This window comes from Struthio camelus, chromosome 3 (genome assembly GCF_040807025.1).
Source record: "Struthio camelus isolate bStrCam1 chromosome 3, bStrCam1.hap1, whole genome shotgun sequence".
Classification (NCBI taxonomy): domain Eukaryota; kingdom Metazoa; phylum Chordata; class Aves; order Struthioniformes; family Struthionidae; genus Struthio; species Struthio camelus.
In genome coordinates this window covers 127,870,324-127,892,603 of record NC_090944.1, presented here as the reverse complement: position 1 = coordinate 127,892,603, position 22,280 = coordinate 127,870,324, and the positions used below count along the sequence as shown (strand labels likewise).

The 22,280-nt window shown below is 37.5% G+C and overlaps 1 protein-coding gene across 2 annotated transcripts in view; it reads right to left on the bottom strand.

Annotated features, from left to right (window-relative positions):
* ESF1 (ESF1 nucleolar pre-rRNA processing protein homolog) overlaps window positions 1-22,280 on the bottom strand; it is a 38,413-nt gene that overhangs the window by 1,121 nt on the left and 15,012 nt on the right. For both annotated transcript variants that reach the window (XM_068940229.1, XM_009673994.2), the window contains exons 9-13: window positions 19,468-19,629; window positions 10,377-10,498; window positions 8,371-8,461; window positions 1,701-1,768; window positions 684-830 (exon numbers count right to left, since the gene is read on the bottom strand). In XM_068940229.1, the coding sequence (XP_068796330.1) occupies window positions 684-830; window positions 1,701-1,768; window positions 8,371-8,461; window positions 10,377-10,498; window positions 19,468-19,629 (590 nt within the window). The remainder of the gene's footprint in view (window positions 1-683; window positions 831-1,700; window positions 1,769-8,370; window positions 8,462-10,376; window positions 10,499-19,467; window positions 19,630-22,280) is intronic.

The following is a 22,280-nucleotide window of genomic DNA, read 5'->3' as shown; positions in this document are numbered from 1 at the left end:
ATTTTAGGTAATCTTTACCCAACATAGTAAAGCTTTTAAATACAATACGACATGAACTGTAATCAAGTAAAAAAGACAAACGTTAAGCGAAAGACAATGCTTAATTCCGACTTTTACATAAACATGCTGAATTCTTGAGCTGATTTGGCCTGATGCACAACAGAAGCATGGCCAAAGTATCAGTTATGTCAACTTCAGAAGCCGAGCTGCTTAACGGAAACGGAAGTCCATGAAATTGTTCACCCTTACTGAAATAGCTCCAGTCACAAGTCTGATGAGTGCAGCACATAAATGTTTGTGCAAGTCTTGTGTGTGCCTCAACTGGCAAACCAAGGAGAGGTTTGTTGTTGGAGAACAACAGGCCAGTAGGGAAGCAGCAGCGGATCCCAATCAGAGCAAAGGTACCAATGAGCATTTCAGGCAATGAGTCGTTCAAGGGCTTGCATAAATATTGTCTTGTCACTTTACAGAGACTGACTCTGCCCACCTCCTTCAACCTTGTTATCAGACTATTTCTTTCCTCTGAAAACAGCCTGGAACTCCCTAAAAAGACAGATCGAATGTTCTTCTCCTTCAGCTAGACTAAAGGAGGAGAATGATATGAAACCCCCAGTTTTCCCCTGAAACTAAGAGATACTAACAAAAATTCTAATTAACTCTCAGAATCAGGAGTCTACCATTACCTGGAAGTCATCTTCTAATAATTCTTTCTTTTTCATTAAGAGTTTCTTTTTCTTCTTGCTCAAATTCTGTTGTTCGACTATCTTTTTATAATTAAAATGCTTTCTGCCATCATCCTCGTTGTCCATCATAAGTAGGGCAATTTCAGCCTGTTAAAATGGAAAAGATACCATGTACACAATGAAGTGAGGTTTTCCATGAAAAAAATACTGCAACATTGTCAATAAAGTCTATGTGATTATACATACACATAAATGAGTTGAAATAGGGTTGTCCAGGCAGTCATATTTCAGGCATTTCCTAACTGTTGAGTGCTTAACTGTTCATCCCTAATAACTTTTTTTTAACATTTTGAGGTATATTAAAAACAGACATTGATTTCTTCTTTTATTAAATATAAATAAATGCAAATATACACATTCAACTATGTGACATGTACTAATAATCTAACCTGAAAATTGTACCCCAATTTAGAAATCAAGAATGGATATAGTTTTATAGCAATATTCACACTGCAGAATGAAAACTAAATTTAATACTTGTTCTGGAAAAGAATGGAAAGAAAACATACAATAACTGGAAAATTAAATCTTCAAGATTAAAAGTCTACAGTAAAAGTTTCTAATGTTTCATACTATGCTGATGTTAGAAGTTCTGCACTGCCCCAACACGCAAACATACTGGTATAATTATAAAGTTAGAGTGAGTATGGGGTCAGCATGGTTGCCGTGCCCTTACATTTTACTGTTACCAAACTCTATTGAGCTGTGTTCAACTATAAGATAACTCTTCCAGAGTGTTATTCTGATTTAATTTTAAGACATTAAGGCACAGATGATCTGCCACTCTTCTTGGGTAATTCGTTCCAAAAGCTCCCACTATTAGAAGCGCATCATTTCATTCTATTGCTGTTTATAACCACCCTACGGAATTCACTAGTTCTACTCGCAAGTACATAAGTATTTGTGGAATTCAGGCAATTCAACGTCTTTCATCCTTAACGTTTTAGAACACTTCACCTTCTGGTTTTCAACTTCAGCTTCAGCTTCTGGAGCACTTTCAACTGATTTTGCTTTCTTCTTTAAATCTGAATGCAAAGATAGGATATGCATGTTTATTCAAGCTTATACATGAGATCATAATTTATCTATGAACAGGACCTCAACGTGCATCTCCTTTTCTTGCTGTCATTATTTAAAGAAATAAAAGACAAAAATAAAGAAAAATCAGCTAGACCTAGTAAAGATTCACTGAATACATATTCAGTGAATGCTCACCATTAATCTAAAGAGGCAGCAGTGCTCAAACAGCAAAAAGAAGTCAAAAAAGAACAGTTGTGGGATGAGGGGGAAGGGTTTTACTGTGTTTTCAGAGAGCAGTAAACAGAAGTATCATAACAGTGCAGGCAAGCATGACTCCACTCCCAAGGTACTTAAAGAGAAATTGGTTTATACACTCAAACGTAACCGAGGTGTCTTCAGTCTTCAAATTGTTCCCTTGTTCTACTCTAAGTTTTAGTACAGAATGGGACAATGTAATAAATACTTTAGGAGAAAAAAAAGCAAATCTGCAAGTCTCTCCTCTCTCAAAGAATAGAAATCAAAATCTGCCAGCTGAATGACAAATTACATCAGTTTAAAGAACTAAAATAAAGAGACTGAAAATGGTCTTTAAATTAATATACAAGATTAAAAGATCATATTGTGCTGTTAGCCAAGCAAAAGCAGAATTAGGGGAATGAAAATATACTTGACTCTGTTCAGCATGAATATTCTTCTGATGAAGCTTTCTTACACTCTTACAAGATATTTTAGAAACAAAGCGATGATGAGACAAACGCAATGAATAGTAACAGCATAAAACAGAGGGCAACATAACTTTTAATGAAAGTAACTGCATTTACAAATCCTTTGAAATCAAGTTGTTCTCTCTGGGAAGCTTAGAGACCTAGATCAAGAAGGAGCAGAGAAAGAAGGTGGTTTCCTGACCTGAGCCACACACTCTGACCTTTGAGCTTGGAATTACATTCCCAGGCAATTTATTATAGTCCACTGGGGGTATTCTTAAGGAAGATATTTGGCTCCATTTTGTTAAGCCAGATTTGTACTCAGACTAGAAATACAAATATGCCAAAAAAACGTCAAGTTATATCACTAAGTATACTCTGGAACAGGACACGTTTTTTTTAAAGAACACTTCTTCCTCCCTTGACTATTCTCTTGACTATTTCTAAACAGATTTCAAGCCTGAAATGGATTTCTAGAACAGAACAAAGAAACCGCTGCCACCAAAAAACAAACTGCAGAGGCATAATGTCATCAGCTCAAGTACTAAATTGTTAATTCAGTGCTTTCAGAAAATGTGCAGGAAAATCAGGTTCAAAAATAATTGTTTACCTAACCTCCAGAATATTAATTTAATGTGAAGGAGGGAGAAAAACATTTATGTAAGACTTCAACAAATTTAAAATCTTTTCCATCTTCCCAGAATTGGGTAAACCAGTGAAAAGCAAACAGGGCTTGAGGATGCTAAGCAGAGAAAACGATTCTAGAAGATGAATCAATAAACTCTTCTCCTTTCTTTCAAAGGACTGACCTAAAGTTGTCTTCCTTCTTCTTTCCTTAAATGTAGAAACACAGAAGTGAAGACAGCTTATCTTAAAAAAGCCGTCACAGGCTAAAGGTATTTTCTATGCAAAGCTATTTTCTATGAAAGGAACGTTTTTTAGGCAACCAGCAGCTTGGGGCCTGAAATCATTCTATGCACTAAAACCTTTTTCCATCCTCCTGACAAGCATTTTATTTCAAAACGGACAAACATATCGTTTTCTCTTTCTTTTTAACATACTCTTAACACATTCGCTCTCCCCATACGTATGTTCTGAAGGTCCTTCCCTCCCCCACCACACACACACACACACACACGTGAGTGTAAAAACCTAGATGAGCGCCCTCCCCAAACTGATCCCAAACCTCAGAATTTACTTACACCTAACTCCGCTCCCGTCTTTTAATCAGACCTGGTCTAGCCTACTGCAGCTGATGCTTCTCTTTAATGCTATGCAGAACTGACAGCTGCCACCACCCAGTGAGAAAAACTTCTAGTTCCTGCTGCAAGCTCCCTAAAACTGCCATTTAGCTCTTTCTCAGGTCAGGAATTTTGTTTACCACACTCATTTTGCACATGAACAACTTTCCAGCATTAGCAGCAAAAGACTAACCATCATTTTGAGACTTGAGATACAGAGACTGACCCGAGTCCAAACACTGCCCTCAAGAGCTCTCATCTACCTTATCCAGAACTTTGAAAGTCAGCCTCAAGCCTTGCAAAGACACAAAGGAATAATCAGTTAAGCAGTTGACCTTCATCTTCAAGAACACGGTCTACACGAATAATCACTTTCTGCTTTTAGCCTCTTCTGTCTCCATAAATAGTCATACTGATACCTTCCAGCATTAAAAAGCTATCAGTTTCTACATCTACAGTAAATTAGATCATGAGAAAGCATCTAAATGGTACTGCAGCCTATGGGATTTGTAATAACAGTAGTAGGACAGCAAAAAAGTTCCAATCGGGAAAAAAATTCTTTGGGAAGAAATGTATTTTCTTTGGACAATGATAAAGACATTTGGAAAAAATCCGCAGAGCCATTTTAAAGCACCAGAAGACATGCCTTATACCTTTTAAGTCTGCTGAATTTCAAGCAGTTTGTTATATTTATTTTCTAACTTGGTTTAAAACTCAGTTACAGCTCACCTATGCAGAATGTATTTACAGTTTAATCATAGATGCTAAAACCATGTTACAAAAAAGCATAAAATTGCTGTTAATCACTTTGCCCAGAAATCATTAATTATCTAACCATGATAAAAACCAGAATATTTCTAGCATACAATGAAATTCCAATTTCTTTCCACTTCCTATGGCTCTCACAAGAAAACCACATTCTCTCCTGCCTTGCTTATATTATTTTTTTTCCATAAACTTCAGCTGACATGTAACCAATACTTTCATCCTCAGCTGCCAAAATATTACTCTTGAAAGAATAAGTCAGATATCTAAAATATATCCATCCATGGAAAACTTAAGAACCTTTTTGGCTAACAAAAAGTCAATTCACATTTGATAGCTACAAGTTCTTTTCCCATTTGGCAGGAAATTTATCACTAATTCCTCCATCAACAAAAATTCAGCGCACTCTTTATTCTGTAGGGAGATAATATGAGTAAATTACTTTAAGAGACCAAGCTAATCAGATTTCAAAGTGGCGTTAAAATCTATCTATTAATTCCATTACAACATATAACATTGAAAGAGGGGATAGTTGTACAGAGAACTTCATCATCCTTGACTGGTGGGGTACCTTCACTCACAAAACTGAATTTTTCTTTCCAACGTCACATGGATTTCGGTTTGACTTGTAAAAAGCTTCGGTACAAAGGAAACTTGCATCTTGTCAATAACAGGGTGTGTTAGCAAAAATCTCTTCATTGGAATTCTGAACTTTTCAGAAAACATAGCAAGATGTAACACAGTAAGATGCACTATTTAGCTGCAGAGTGCTTCAAATATGAAGTTGCATTAAACAAAGTATATTTAAATCTTGTACTACTGTGCGTGTGTGTGTGTGTGTGTATATATACACACACAAACACACTTGTATGTATATATATATAAAAAATAGATATTTTCCTTTTCCCCAAAAAAGAATTAACAGAGCTATATTTAATTGGTGTAGCTGCTCTGAAGCTATGCAGTGATTTCCAAAAGCAGGAGGCTGCTATCATGTTAATAAGCAATTTCACTATTCAGCTATTAGTCTTCCAACAGTTTAAGTTCAAAAATAGTCATTCTGTACTGCACAGACCTTTTTTATGAGACCCCAAGGAAACAGACACACTAAGACCAAAATTGGCCAAGCCGAATTACAGATTTACAACATTTTTGGAAAAATTATATACCTTAATATAAAACAAGAGTGCCAAGAAATTCTTTCCTCACAATACCAAACTAGAATCAAGCTGCTTAAATACAACCTAAAGGCTTACACACATACAGTATTTTACGTTCTAGCCCATGGCACTTCGGAGAAACCATTTAGGGATTATGCACATACAGAATTATGTCCAAGGAAAGCACTGGCATAAATTTCACAAGCGCTAACTAGCACACGCTTGCACCCTACATGGGCGCTCTTTGGGCATAACAAGCACAAGGAACTGGGGCTTTACCATGCCCCTCCTGAGAGGGAGCACTCCACATCATAAGAATCGCTGCCTACTTCACAGTTTTCTGGAACGGAGACAAGCCTGGCAAATACCTGCTTAAGAAGACTTCTCATAACGTCTGTTTTTTGCTTTTATACCACTGTTGCTCGAATAGGCCCTTTGTCTAACACCTCCTTGCAATCTAGCTGCCCTCCAATTGCTTCAACTTGTCAAAAAATAACTTACACAGACCCATAGACGGTACAGCGAACAAGTCAATCTAGCCTGGGAGCAAATATACCAACTGCAAAACCCTAACAGCACTACTGTGTCCTCACTGTTTCTGCTCTGGTCACCTGAGTCTGCAAACATATCCTGTCATATATTGTTCCAGGATAATCTAATATCATTTGACAGCCCGTTTAAGGGAGAAATTTCAGTCTTTCAGGGGAATTGTTGAAGGCTTATGAAAAATTATGATCATTCAACTTATTACTGCCTGTACCCTAGATACAAAGTTGGCAGAGCTGCAGCCTAGTTCAAAGAACATCATAACTCCTGTTCCCCAATTGGATAAACTAGCTGTGCTTAAAAACAACCCCAGCTATGAGACAGACGTTCTGGGTAAACTTGGTGAAAGCCAGACAAAGTTGTGCTGTGTAATCGTCGTTAAAATGTCAACTGGCTTGCAGCCAACCACTGTACTCTCCCTTTAAAACTGCTCCAGGGCTTGCCACATTCTGTTTTTCTCCTCCTTCTCAGCAGACTATCAGTAATCTTGCAAACAAAAGTTCCACTCGCATAACCTTTACGTCTGTTTTCCATGTCCCCATGGATGATAAAACTCCATGCACACTAAAAGTCTTTTCTCCATATTATGGACAGAAAGGTTAAAAAACTATAGATATGTTCATTCTGTGCTGAGCCCCTTCGTGACTCAAAACTTCTCATATAATGCTGAAGAAACCTTTTTTTTTTTTTTTTTTTAAAGGAGATTTTGCATACAACATTGAAACATCAAACATCACTATAGGAGTACCTACACGTTTCTGCTAGTAACAAAAGCAAGCAGTTGAAGAAACTGGATCTTCCCAACGGTTTCTGAAATATCCTATACGCGACTCTTCTACCTACTCACTAAGAAAGCAAGGCAAAAAAGTCAGCACTGCATGACACCTTGTATTGTAGTTATTTTCTTTAAAACATGAATAGGATTCACCCTTCTTGTTCTATACTTCAGAATATTTACACATATACATAAGTCCACATTTTTTTCTGAATTATTTACCGTCTCCCAACACAAACAATCAGGATAGAAGCCTATGCTTGCAGGTTTCAAATTAAACCAAGTTCATTCTTTTTAAATAAAACTTGGACGTACACTGCTATACTTGGGGGGGGGGGGGGAAAGAGTGGTGATTATCTGCAACTCTGTTGCTATTTTAAAAACAAATATACAATTCCATGAGTCATTCTTAGGCTTTGGCTCCCAAAAGCATGGAAGACCAGGAACTCACACTTCCTGATTATCCCCACCATAAAACTTTAACCACCAAAGTTGTAGTCAGAACAAATTTGCTGTTACCACAGCAAAAGCTAACTTAACGCTGGACCAAGAAGCTTGCAAAAAAGGTATTCTAAAAATCCAAGCCAGACAAGTTATTTCCTAAAATACTACATTTCAAAAAAGCTTAATACTGTCTTGATGCTCATATTATCATGCTAAAATGAATTCCTAGACTGAAATTAGTATCGGAAGTCTGCTATCTATTTAGTATTAGATCATCATAATTCTGAAAACTTGAATAGTTCTCTGTTTTCCATTTAAGTAGGCTACGTGCACTAAAGGTCTATTTAGAGAAAAATAAATCATATTTTCAAACTGTAGAAATATGTTTAAAATTTTCAGTTAAAAAAATACCACAGATTTTAAGCTTACTATTTCACCATTAGGGTTTTTAAGTAGCCAGACTACACTAGTAAAAACGTGCATCAGACTAACAGCAAACAAAATCAGTTTCTTCTGAAAGACAACTTGGTGAAGAACAATCAGTTACCTACGAGAAAACTTGTTTTGTATGTGATGCAAAAACATCTGACGTATTTATCTAACTGACCCAAACTTCAAAGGGGCCCATACATATCTGGCTTCTCACATATATAAAAGGAAACAAACTTCCAAGGCAATGAAGTTATTTTCTCTGGAATATTTTGTGGTTAGATGGCTAGCTTGTTGCCAGTAGAGATCCTCAGAAGTTGACTAAGCGATGGTCTCTGATGAAAGCTAGGAGAAATATTTTCCCTACCATTCCATATATTACAGTATCTACCATTACTGCCTGCAATTGTAGGCAAACGACATCTACTTTATCTCATTCTGAACATGCCATCTCTGCGTTTATCCTAATCTGACTTCATTTCTAAAGCTCATTATTTACAGAAAGGGCACATTTATTCCAAAAAAGTACCTGTCTTGACCTACCTGTTTCCCCAAGCTCTTCAGCAAAGTATGGGTCACTGAGATCAACATCAGATGGAAGTTCATCTCCACTCAATTCTCTCTCAGCAGTAGCCTGTAACAAAACATAAACATTATTCCAATCAAGATGTAAACTACTATGCACGTTTCACTGAAATTAAATGTTCCTTCTGTTAGGGACTACGAACGTGAAAACTGAAACACTATATGCTGAACTTCATAAAGCTAGAGCACGCTAAAAATGCAAGTAAGGAAGAATCAACAATTTAAAATCTGTTTCAAAGACTGAACTATTTTTTTTTTTATTTTAATGTACCCAAAGAAGGGCAATTTATACAGTCAAAAGGATCTTTAATAGATGTATCCCTAGACTATAAAACGCACCACCTAACCATATCAACAAATTACAGGATCAAGTAACGTTTACAAAAAATAAATGCTTTTAAGAGACTGTCAGTCACTACATTTGGGAAAACACATTGGAAAGTTCTCCTGTTGGTACAGATTTCAGTCCAAGTGTGACATATACTAAGTTTATGGCATATATTCAAGAGGAAATTCTTTCTGCTTCACTGGAGGCAGTTTTCCCACTTCAGTGATAAAAATCAAGGCATAGAACGTAGTAGCTTTGTGTGCCTAATTATTACCTGACTGCTTTTATTTCCTACAAAGACAGACAACGTAGCCTTACTGCGTGAAGTAACACGCTCTTCTATTCTTCGCTACTTCACTGCTCTTTCCGACGAACGCATACCACTTCTATTCAAAATAAGAACAGTCACATAGCGTTCTCAGAACGGCACCACCTCCAGCTCAGGGAGTCACAGACCCCAAAGCCGCTGCGGTACTCTGGGGAAATTTCTTTCTATTACTTGCCCCGCTCCTTCCCAGGCAGGGCTTCTCACTGAGACAGAATAGAGCATGTAAAAAAAGCTTATGTCTGACACAGCATCACAGCATTGTTATGTCCTTATTTTACGTTCCACAAAAACGCTACTTGGGGAACAACTTGAGTAAGGACGCCTCAGTTTATGCTCTGAAATTCAAAAAACATGAACCTGGATTTGAAAGAATAAATTCAATTACTGGAAGAACTGTCTCATACAGCTTGCCTCCTGTATATGAAACCTCTGACTTAATTATGAGACCAAATGAGAATATTATGCTAGCTAAAAAATAGTGCTATTTATTAAATTCAGAGTAATCATCTTCCAAAAGATTTAAGAATTTATTGGTCAGATGCCATTTAAAACTGACTGGAATGGACAGGGTACCTCAAGTTGTAGAAATTACTCTTATAAATATTATTCTGTAACATGAAATAGATTGAGAATAATTGAAGAATTTGGGGAAGTTAGATTAACAGCTGCAGTAAGGTTTCATTACTCTGTATTTCTGCACATCACCACCACTGGAGTCAGTCAGTTTACAATTACATTCTGCACGTAGAAAGATAAAGCAGCAGCGATTTTCACACTACTACAGAACAGTTCTGTGCATGAATGACAAAACGATTTACCCTAATTTTCTTTTGCAATTGGAAATTTGAGTAGTTTTTCAGGACTATTAATTTTTTGCTGCTACTGCTTTGGGAGATGGAGGTCTCTATCATTTTAGACCAAAAAATTCCCAAACAATAACTGTCATTCTAATGACGACTTTGCACTGACAAGCTTACTGTAGCAAAAAAGACCCCTCCTAACGCATTCAAAAGTATATCATAAAGTTAGCTTTTAAACTAGACTCATTTATCTTTTCAGTTACACAGGTTAAAACCAGATAGCTAGATAAATGTTTTTGCAAGCATATTATGTATGACCGATATTACCCTGAATATCCTCTAACTCTGTAGGTTTGATGAGGAACATTCAGTCTTTCCAAATGAGTGACCACTACACGTTCAAAGCTCAAAATAGTACTGGAAGCTATGCAGCTTTTTAAAATTCGTCCAAGCAAATAACAGCATTTTCAAAAATTGGAAAAAAAAAAGTGACCAAAGCAAACATTACCTTTCTTTTTTTTTTAAGATTTCGTTTTTCTTTCTTTTTCTCTAAATATTTTTGCCATGGAGTTAGCTTGTCCTTTCCTTCCAAACGGTTTTTGACCATTTCTTCAGCAGTTTCTTTGAGGCCTAGATCAAAAAAGTAAATTAGATGAATCTGAACCTTTTTTTTTTTTTTTTTTAAATCTACACCTTTTTAAAGGAATAGTTTTGCTTTTTCCTTATCAAGTCAATGAAAACAACATAAACATTGCTTAGTGCAACATCTTTACAAATAGTATCAGTTTACAAGGATGTGTTTTTCCAAATAAAACAATTCTTCAGCAATAAATCGTACAAGTCAGAAGAGCTTACAAAACCTGATTCCCAGCCCTACTGCTGTTCCTCAGCGATTCCTCTGCAGTCATTAGCGCTCCGTTTATACTAGAGATGCCACTTTGTAAGGATAAGAGTAACGCAGTAAAACATATACAGCCACCCTTAATGTACCTGACTATAATTAGTTACGCCTCACAAAACCACTTTGAATACAGTACAGTCACTCCCGCTTTTCATGAGGGGAAAGACAAAGTACAAAAGGTTTAGTGAGTTGACAAAGACTCTGAAAAGTTAAATCATGACCAGAACGTACGACCATCTGCCAAGAGCTGGCTTACGCCTCGAGCCAGCGCTGTCCTTTCCACGCAGAGTTATCATCTGGTTGTTACCATGCCAATATACCCCACAGAGGCAAGAGATATAGAGCGTTTCCGTGATTGAAACGTTGCCTCTGCGATAATACTGCGGCATCTCTGAAAACTAGTGTGTTTTTCATCCTTTACTGCAAAAGGGAACAATAAGCTATTATTTTGACAAATTTAAAGTCAAAATAAAGTTGCAGCTGAAAAGCACAAAAGAACCCAAATAATAAACCAAAGAGTTTCTTGCATTATGTACTACCCTCCTAATGTGATATGTGTTAAGTCAAACTAGGCAAGATATTTTTCAGTCATCCAGCCTTCTAATTCTGCTATAACACTTGGGACAAGAAAGAACGTATGAAATCCTGTATTTCCACTTAAAATTAAAGTGATACAGGAGAAGAGGAAAGCGTATTAAAATATCGAGAGGCTTAGGATTTTTCAAATATTTAGGTCATAAAAAAAGCACAGGCTTTCTGGATTTGGGTTCTACTTTTTTTTTTACCCAAACTACTGCAATCAGAAACTTACACTCTATTAAAGACAAAAAATAGCACTGTTTTTATAGTATGTCTATAAATAGATAGAAAACAAAAGAAAATGCCTTTTAAGCCACAAAAATAGAAATGGCTATTTTTTATTTTAAAATAATTGTAATACTCCAAAACATTGAACACGTACTATGCATGCATTACACAATCTACCTAACTGCTGACAGCCTTTGATCAAAGAAGTCTGTTTTCCTGTTAAACGGCCAGAAGTTTTAATTCCCAAAATTATTTTAAAGCTAGTTGGTACCTTACTAATTTAATAATAGAAAGCTATCTTAAACATAAGAAACAGCATATTCCTGGCATGACAGGAAACCTAGATTCAATACTTTCAAGGTAAACAGCATTTTTCTTCTAAACTATATGTACACAAGAAGTAGAGATTAAGGGCAGAGACTGCTTAAAATAGATCAACCTCTCACAGTAACCAAAAAATTACAGCGTATAAAAGAACGTATTCTCTTATCACTGGGTACCAATTCAAATTGTAATGATTCAAAAGAAAGAAAAAGATGAAGCAAGAGAAAAATAATCCTCTTATTTGGTTAGGCACACCAAGCTGCCAAAAGCAATTTTTGCATTTAGCAGCTATGTGAGCTGAAGGATCAAAAGAGAGGAGCACCATTCTTCCGCTCCGGGTTCTGCGAGGAGTTATAACCTTTTAGACCATTAACTTAAATCTTCACTTCTTCCGTGTCCTTTTGTTACAAGTACGGTCTAACTTCTTTGCCCTCAACTTTGCATTTCCTGACCTGTCAACAGCTAGAAAAGGTTGGATGGCACACTAAATGCTTTCCTGAAAGAAGTTTCCTCTTTACTTCCGCATTGTGACAGTTTCCTAAGGGTCCCTGAAAGCACGCACCACAGAACTGCAATATACCGTCTCTAAATAATCGTAGCTTAACGGGATGAAATAGAAAGTTTTGAATGTGTTAGATTTACATGAAACTCCACACATTTTAAACACAAACTGATACTGTTTCAAAGCCTATCACTTGAAGCTACACAAGAATGCCCTAATCTTTAATTTAGCCCTCTTGCGAATATATGAATTCTGATAATAGTTTTTCATCACATGATCATATTTTATCTTTTCTAGAGGACCTTAACCCCATTTAATATATAGATGGTAATTAACATGTATTTTTTGTGTCACTGCTCAATTTATAGCCAATAGTTTGAACCCTACTCTAGACACAGAACGGAGCTTTCTATAACATGTATCATTACAGTATTTCGTGGCGGAAAAACATCACCTTAAAAAAAGAATCCATTAAATAACCGCAGTGTCACTGTTTTACAGATAGCTATGTAAATCCAGAAGAGACACTGAATTTAAAAGCATTCTTCATTTTGGGTGAAAAATTTCACACGCTTCAGGAATGCTTTTTCTAAAAATCTTTACATCATGCAGCACTTACACGTTACAAGGGCAACTCCTGGTTTCAGATGCAGCTTATACACTTTCAGCCCTTCTTCACATTAGATAGAAGGTATCGAGATGGGTATCAAGAGGGGCACTCACAAAAAAATGAAGCTTCACGATGTGAAGAGATTAACTGACTTGCCTTGCAACTCCCTGGAGCAGAATTCAGTGGCAGAAAAAGAGAGAATCCACTTTCCTGGCAGAAGGTAACAGCCTGAGTAATGAAACCGTTTTTTTCCTCCTACCTTCCTTGCTTCATTCACTACACTTTTTTTTAAACTTCTGTAACAAGTGCGTCAGATATCCTCTAGTTAGCATCCTTTTACGACATGACTGATAGACCTTTGGAATCACGTGTAGGAATCACGTTTCTGTTTTCCCCTCCAAGCCCGACGCGTTCTGTCTCTTCCCAATTATACTTGTTCCAATTGTCTCTTGTCAGAGCCTCTTTCCTACCACCCTCGTCCAGCTCTCACCCTAACCAAATCGTAATCTCCCATTTCTCATGCCAGTTTTATTGCTCAGAAATCACAGCCTGACCTCTTCAGATGTCCTAGATTAGATCCCATTCTTTCTCCCAACTCCCAGGTTTCTCATTTGGCCAATCCCAGCTCCTCATCATTTCTTCCAGCTCTCCTCAGTAACGAGGAACTGAAAGTAGAGTTCATAATGGAAAAAAATGGGCAGCTTCATGGACCGTTCTACCGTCCCTAGAAAAGCAAGCAGAACATTTTTCTGAAAAACTGCAAACACCAATTTCTGTTCTTGCACTTGTCTACACTCCAAAAATAATTCAAAGGCTTGAGAGCTGGTTACAACATGTCTGAAACATGAAGTACAGACAAGATCTAAAAAAGTATTAAATCATGCCTTATATGAAGAGAAGAAATGAGCAAAAAATGATAGAAGCCAGAGTTAACAACAAGTTGCAAACAATTGCCACCACAAAAACTGGGTACTAACACAGCAAACAAATGCAAAGCCATGATAAAGAAAAGGGAGGATATTATAGGTCCACCACAAACGTGCTCACTAGGAAGCCATCTGATACTACCAGAGCAAATATTTACAATATATCTCTTCCTCTCCCAGAAACTGAGCCGGAGGGAAGGAGGGAAGGAGGGAAGGAGGGAAGGAGGGAAGGAGGGAAGGAGGGAAGGAGGGAAGGAGGGAAGGAGGGAAGGAGGGAAGGAGGGAAGGAGGGAAGGAGGGAAGGAGGGAAGGAGGGAAGGAGGGAAGGAGGGAAGGAGGGAAGGAGGGAAGGAGGGAAGGAGGGAAGGAGGGAAGGAGGGAAGGAGGGAAGGAGGGAAGGAGACCCCCAAAATCTCAAAGGAGGTTACAAGATTTCTGATTATTTGCCTGGAAAATGGAATCATTTGATCCATCTGGCGCAGAAGGACTTGGAAGAAAATACAGCCCTTTCTTGTGGTATTTGGCAGTCTCATGAAAGGCACTGGAGTTTCTCCACAGATCAGAATGGCTTCGAAACAACTGTCCAGACCACTTCCCGAGAGTGAGAGTGTATTTAAGTGGTCAGAAAGCTTTTGATTGCAGAAGGGGAAAGAAATTGTCTACTTTAGGTAGAATTATTAACTGTCCATAGAAAAGGCTAATTTGTACTCTTATCTATATCAAAAAAATTTAGTACAAACAAATGAATCACACTAGTCGTATTTAATCTTCACAAATCAGGGCCACGAAGAGGGAGAAACTAATACATATTAGCAAGCAACTAATCATACTTGCACTAAAGAATTAAAAGCATGACAAATAGCACTGTAACTAACCCAGGTATACGGTTTCTCAGACAGCTGGGGGCAGGGAGGGAGAGAAGCAGGTCAGCATTTTTACTGCTCTAAACAGATAGTTTTGAAAATTGTTACAAGTTTCACAATTTTTAACTGTCAGCAAAAAAAGAAAAAAAGAAAAGATCAGAAGCTAGAAAGATACTCTTCTATTCTCAGAAAATCTAAACCAACAAGTTCATCTTGCATGTATACCTTCTCAGAAAAAAACATTGTTGTAGGCAGCTCATAGGAATGGCTGACAGCAATCTTCTGATAACATTAGCATTTCTCGCCCCCAAAGATAAAATGAGCCACTGCCAAGACGTCTTAGCTAACACAGTATAACCCCCTGAAAAGAATGCCCTGTAGCCTGTCAGGTTTTCCTCCTTTTTCTGCCCTTTACCCCTTCACTACCTCTTAGCATATCAAAGCAGGAAAAACTAAAATTAACGTTCAGTCATGGATAGCAAGCAAAAGGGCCCACTGAGGACCACCTCTCAGAAGGACCAGCCATCCAAATACAGGACCAACAGCAGCAGTTACAATGTGCTCAGGTGACGCTGTAGTTTTTTTTCCACACGCCATGCACCACTGAGCACGTACTTCTTTGGGCTGCCTGAGGGAAGCACACCGCGGTCAGCCAACACGCGAAGGAACAGGACGGATGGAGCCCGATATCCCACGCGAGCGTTTTCTTGCTCCACACGATCTGTAACAACACGCAGTTGGGGTTCTCGATGTGCTTTACAGGGAGATGACTGCCCGCTCTTCTACTTCGGATGAAAACAAAACCTAAAGTTTCCTTTAAGCCTAGCTAAATATTCCTCCCACACGATTACTTTTCAAGTTCAATAAGAAAAACTGTATGAAAAACTGGCCTAATATCATCAACAGACTCCATTGTGCTCTTCTCCCTCTTCACCTTCTAATGGAGCTTTGGGAGCTGGATAAGGATGGATAGTCATTGTTGCTCAAATCAGATATGATTAAGAAAACAGATGGATGCTTCAGTGTAACACTGATTCTGCGTCTGAAAGAAACAGACCATCGAGAGTTGGAACTCCATCTAATTTATTTTTGTTGGCACCGAGGTTTATTTAAAACTATTATGATTCAAGAATAACTGAATCATTCACAAAGTATGCTTTCTATAACCATGTGTAAATATTTGTGCCAAAACTCAAATTTTTAAATTAAATTAAATCAAATCTGACTTTCAATTGAAAAACTTCCTAGGTTTAACTGTTGTAATTCTCTTTATATTAAGCATTTGGGCAGGAAAATGATTTTGCAACAAGTGAAGTATATTAAGGAAGAGCTTGATAATAAAAATATTTTAACAGACAAAAACTAGTTTTGAAGACATTAAGGAGTCTTAAGAGATTATAACAAAAACTATTTTTGAATTCTCAAAACGCTCCAAGCAGAACACAATTAAATTGTTTTGGAATTTAAATGAGCACGTTTGTTTAAGGAAAAATAACGTAATAACTAATATACCTCTCCTCTGAGAAGGAGGCATAACCTCAACTGCATAAATTGCCAGAGTTATAAGCTACTGTTCAGCAAGTGCCGATTATGGTCCACCCTAACATCTCCCCGCAAAAAACTTCCCTTTTGGGTGCGCAGGACCTCATCTCCAAGTGCTGCCTGAAATCAGTGAAGGTCAAAGCACTGCTAGACATTAGATGTGAAAACAATAAGACACTTCTCTTCACTTTTAACACTCTTAGTTTGGAAGGAAGCCATCCAACTCATTAAAAGGATGAAGGAGGCAGAATAGGAACAGGAATCTGAAAGTGGATTTACATGGTCAGAGACAAGAACCAGCAGGCAAGGCAGCCGGGTTGAACAGGAGTAACAACATCACAAACTGAACCCAGGTTTCCAAAGTCTGAATGCTCTTCTCCTACGAAACGAGAGAAGGGGGAAGAGAGGAGAGGGAAGAAGGGAAGAAGGGGGAAGAGAAGGTGCATCTCTCTCTCTATAGATCTATATATCTATCCCTGTAACACTACTGGCTGTATTCCAGGGGCTAATAGCACTACTGACCAACCTCGTGGAGGTAATTAGTTTAACTAACAGGGGCAAGTGAATGCTTCTACAATTTCCAGCACTTCTGATGATCTCTGATACTACTACAGCTTTTTTAGGGTAAGAAATTAGGAAACACTAATACATACTGCAGAACCACAGTTGCAGAACTGACATCAAACACTGTAAACTACCAATGTTAAACTTCATTGTGCACATATGCAAATGCAGCCCATCACTGTATGAACAAACAGCAACAATGCACAGATATCCACTTGACTCTTGACTCTAGACAAAGTCAGTCATTTTTATCAGAATGGTTTTAGCATCGGGCCTCTCAGAGCGACAGGAAGGACGATGAGTGTTCACGTGCATAAACCCCACTCCTTTCCACCCTCTTCTCAAGGGAGGTGGGAACATACCAAAAGTTGTAGGAGCTCCACAAGAAGGTGCAGTAGGGAAGGGGCTGGATTAGATGAAATATGGAACAAAGACAATTTTCTAAAGCGAAATTCAATTGCAAAGACACAAGGAGCCCCTGTGCAAGGGAATTTCATTCCACGTCTACCACAGTTCCTAAATGTTAATATAATTGACCTATAACATGCAAGGTAAAGTTTTAACAGCCAGAACCTTTCAGCAAACAAACTTCAGCTCTCCCTGTGCTACTAAGTTTCCTTCAGTCACTCTTAAAACAATTTTGCATGTCCTCCAATGAATGGTTTGCTCTACATTCTTAACTATATCACCGCATTAGGTTACTTTGATTTTTTTGATTTACAGAACTTCATTCATACAATTTACGAGATTCCTTCTCATATGGGAGGACAGATTGTATCACAAATAAAAGAACCCCAAACATAGTTAAAAACCAACACAAAAATGACAGCTTTTCTAACTGTTTAAAAGCCTGCCCTATCTATCTATTTTATATAAACAAATACAGAACACATTCCTAATAGCAACACTTTGTTTCTACTGTGGCTTACAGCTTTGGTCTGAAAGGCGGTAACAACAAATCTTTGTAAAAATCTTATCATAGCTACCTACGTATGAAAACTCCGCTGCCTTTAATGCTCAGTGACGCAATGAATTAAAAGACATTAAGAAAGCAACTTCAAGAATGCAAATACTGACACACTGTGGATAGCAGAAGTAAAACATGATGATACTGCTGTGCTTAGTAAGCACTCATATCAGATAACACATGGTATACATATTTTCCTCTAAACTTTTGGGAGAATTCATGCCAGAAAGGATTCAGATTATATAAGCACAACTGAAAATTCACAGCTATTTTAATGCCACCGCACACTTTCAAACACAGATCTTATCAAAACCTAGGAATAAAATTAATTCATTGAACTGAATTGAATTCACTAATTGAGTTAGTACAGACCAGAAGAGGATTTTAAGAGAGAGCATTTTTATGCAACAGAAGTTCTCCTTGAGTGAATGCAGAATAATATTAGCGTAAATCAGATAATTAGATATGCATTCCCAGCTAGAATTAATCCAGTCCCTTCTTCATGGATGCCTTCTAGCATGGCTCTAGTCTTACTACTTACAGTAATAGATCAGGCTGCGTCCTCACGTAGGCTGCAGCTCCACACATACCGAGCCAAAATAACAACAACTCGCTGCCCACCGAAAGGGAACGCCACGCTTCCCTGCTCTCTGGGCTGCACACTTCAACCCTTGAGCATTCACCAAGTGCTTCCATGAACCTATCTGGCTTCCTAACCCAACAGAAAAAGATCCACATCTTTTTTTCTTTTCAAGACTAGTTCTGCCATTTCAGCACATGAAATTAACTTACAAAGGGATGTAACAAGTGCCAGGGCTGGTACAGGCAGCCAGCACGAGCTCAGGACCTGGAGCAAGGAAGAGAGGCCACAGTGATGTGTGCTGAGTTGTTAAACTGGTGCAATAAATCCAAGGGAAAGCACACACCCATAAACAAAAGAAAAATCAGTTTGAATGTCTTTTGTCTACGAAGGAAAAAATAGACATTGTTTTTGAGATCTCTAGATGAGTTCTGCTGGGATGCTGCTATATGGTGAAGTCATCTGCTTGATTCCCAGATAAAAATCTGGATGTCACTAAATACATCAAAATATTCCCAAAAAGTTTTCTTCTTAGTAGCTTTCCTTCCCACAAAGTAGTCTCACTGGAAGGTCAGATTCCATTTCCCTTTTCTTTCCCCCAAATCTTCACTATTAAGCTAGCAAGATTTTAAAGCAATTCACCTCAAATTTTATGCTGTTTCCAAATCATACTGGTTTTCCTTTTTAAAAGTGTAGATGAGTCTTCTGTTCTGTGATTCTGTGGCAAACACATGAGTTCTATTCGAGAAAAATCTATAAAACGATGAATAAAAAAGCAAGTACAAGAAAAACTGGCAAAAAAAAAAAATTGCACAGACAGCCTTACAGCTGAGGAACTGAGCTCAATCAAGTTATTTCTTCGATTTTCATCACTATAATCCATCTGGATTTCAATTTATGGGAAAAAAGATCAGTTTCTACTACCACAAGTCCTACGCCTTGCATTATGTCCCTATCAGGGGGCCAGTACTATATATCCTCCAAGTTAACAAAATAAAAAAATTATAGCTTACCTGGAACCCATTTAACCTCCATTTCTATATCATCATCTTCCTGTTTTTTCTCCTTTTCTTGGATACTTTTTAAAAGTTCTCTGTACTTAGCAATTTGCTCTTCATCATCTTTTTGGCTTTTCTTGGGTTTGTCATCTTCCATTTCACGAGCTACATCACCACCTTAAAAAAGAAATTAAAGTTATCACAGGCAATCTCAACAAAATGATAAATTAAATTAATGTTTGAATTAATAACACACAAAGCACATGAAAATATTTGAGATTGTTTTGTTGGAAATTATTTATCTGTAACTCGCAGAAAAAGTAACCCAATTTTAGAACTCTCATATTTAACAGATGAAATAAAAAAGTATCTAAAAGGTCAAAGAAAATTTGTCCAACGAAAATCACTGATAGGACACTGCATTTTCAAATTATTAATTTCAGTATCTCTTACAGCAGAGTAGTGCCTAAGTCGCCAAAATTAGTTCTGCAAAGCATTCTGAAATTGTAAAGCGTTATATTTGAACAAAGCTTTCAACATTCTGCCGCAAGACAGATAAATATTCCTGCCCTGATATTCAGTGACTTCCCAAATAAACAAATGAAGCAAGATGGAACAAGTGTTTTGGGTTTGGGGCTTTTCTGGGGTGTGTGTGTGTGGGGGGGGGGGGGATGAAATACAATTCCAATTTGACTTGTAATAAGCTTTTAAAAACTGTTTCAGAGACAAACCAGCTTGTAGAGGCTTTGAAGATGCTGCAGCGCCTTGAGCAACAAACCTAGGTTTGGGGCAGGGCTTGGTCATTTTGCGTGTGTATGTTTTCCTCCCTCTTAGCAGTGAGGCTGTACTTCCTGCAGTTGCATGGACAGTATAACTGGTGTCGGAAAGCCAGACCTCAGCTGCAAGCTAGCACAGAGCAACCTCTGCTCTTTGGCTAGAAGTTAGGTGCAATACTGTTTTCTTCTCTTGCACAGCCCACCACTGTAAGGTGCTGGCTGTTGGCTGGGACTAATAATCTTGACTTTCTGATTTAACTGCAGCTGCTTTTCCGCATTCCTCATAGATAGCAGAGATTTCCTAAGAGGGAAGCATCTGCTCAGGCAGCAGGCAAAAGTCATTCAGCTCTGGAGAGTGGGAAGAAAAAAGAAAAAAACAATTTTTTTTTTATTGTTTCTTCTTCCGTCTGTCACGTGAAATAAGAAGAAAACTGAACTGGATGAGACCTGAAGAAATCCTTAAGCTAAGAAAGGCTTCCATGAAACTGGATAAGGAAGGGACTACGGATGTCTATTTATGATTGTTTCTCAGGAGAATCACTTATGAATAAATAAACCTTCTTCCAGTACTTTATGCAACTGGGAGAGGATAATTTTTAGAATACAAGTTTGGTATTTCAATATATTCAGCATTTTTTCTAAGAGGAGAAATTTAAATTGTCATGCACATTGTCATACTTTGCAATTTAGAAAAACTATGCATTTCTTTTGTCAAAAATAACAATTTTAGAAACATTCAAATATCACCTCAAAAAAAGTCCAAAAAAGCCTTTTCGTTCTATAAGCAAATAAAGAACACTTGAGAACAGCTGTGAGAAAGAAAAAAGAGCTGAATATGTTCTCAAACTTTGTTCAGACTTCAAATAATCTTGTTGCTAGCTTTCAAGTATCACACTGTAACGCACAACATGAGGAACCACTTTCTGATGGATATTAAGGCAGTTGTCTTCTGCCAACGGCTCATTCAAAGACTTTTTAGTTCAAAACAATTCTGGTGCCTTAACAGTTGCATTGTAAAAGAAACACAGACAATTAAGAGAAACAAGCTTAAGGTGTGAAGGAAAAATGCATAAGCAGCTGAAACTTAGCTTGAAAATACAAGTATATTCTTAATTTTTTTAAAGAAGTAATGGAAATGCTAACACAACTAGAAAAACTGAGGAGGGAAAAAAAAAGTTGATTGAACTCCTGACACAAGTCAGAAACTTTTCAATACAATGGTCTGTGCTTTATTTTTCCTCCCCAGAAAGCTCTAACTCAAAAACGTAAACGCAAATGCAGAGGCTCAATATATTACATTGCTGATTGACAGCAGCGTCAGTTGGTTAAGTTGCGATCCTGTTCTCGTAAAGGTAGAACACTTGCAAGAAATCATATTCTTAGTTTAAAAAAAAAAAAGATGAGCAATGACTGAGTGGATGATTGGTTTTTAATTTCCTCAGCCTCACAAACTAAAAGCGAGTAGACAAATAGAAAAGAAACACTGCATTTGAAAACAAGCCTTCTGCAAAGTTGAGTTGACTTTTAAAGATGGAAAGAAAAAAATCCTCCCTCATGATATCAAGGCACACCAGAAAATTCGGCCATTGATCTGGAAACAGATGGCCATACCATAAAAATGCACTATCCAACTGAATTATGTCCAGTGTAGTTACTTAAATTCAGAAAGATACAAAATAAACTACAACACATATAGACAAGCAGAGTGAAGAATAAAGAGCTCTACTCTGCAGGATTTCAGTAGCAAGTCTGAGATAAAGAGATAAAGATATGTGTCCTATAGCATGATATGAAAAGTTAAAATTGTTGACCTGAATTTTGAGCCACAAAATAGTGAAAAATGAAGAAAAATAAACCTGCTTTCCCACATTCCTGGAACAGGCCAAACAAGAAGCTGTACAAGTCCCAGTGATTCATCAAAAGGATAAGGGAAATATTTAGAATATGCAGTAATCAAAAGTAGCATATTTAAAGCCTGTGAAAGTAGACATCTTCCGGCACAATATTTTTCAGGCATAAGATAGATACTGAAAGAAAAAGGTAGAACTGCTT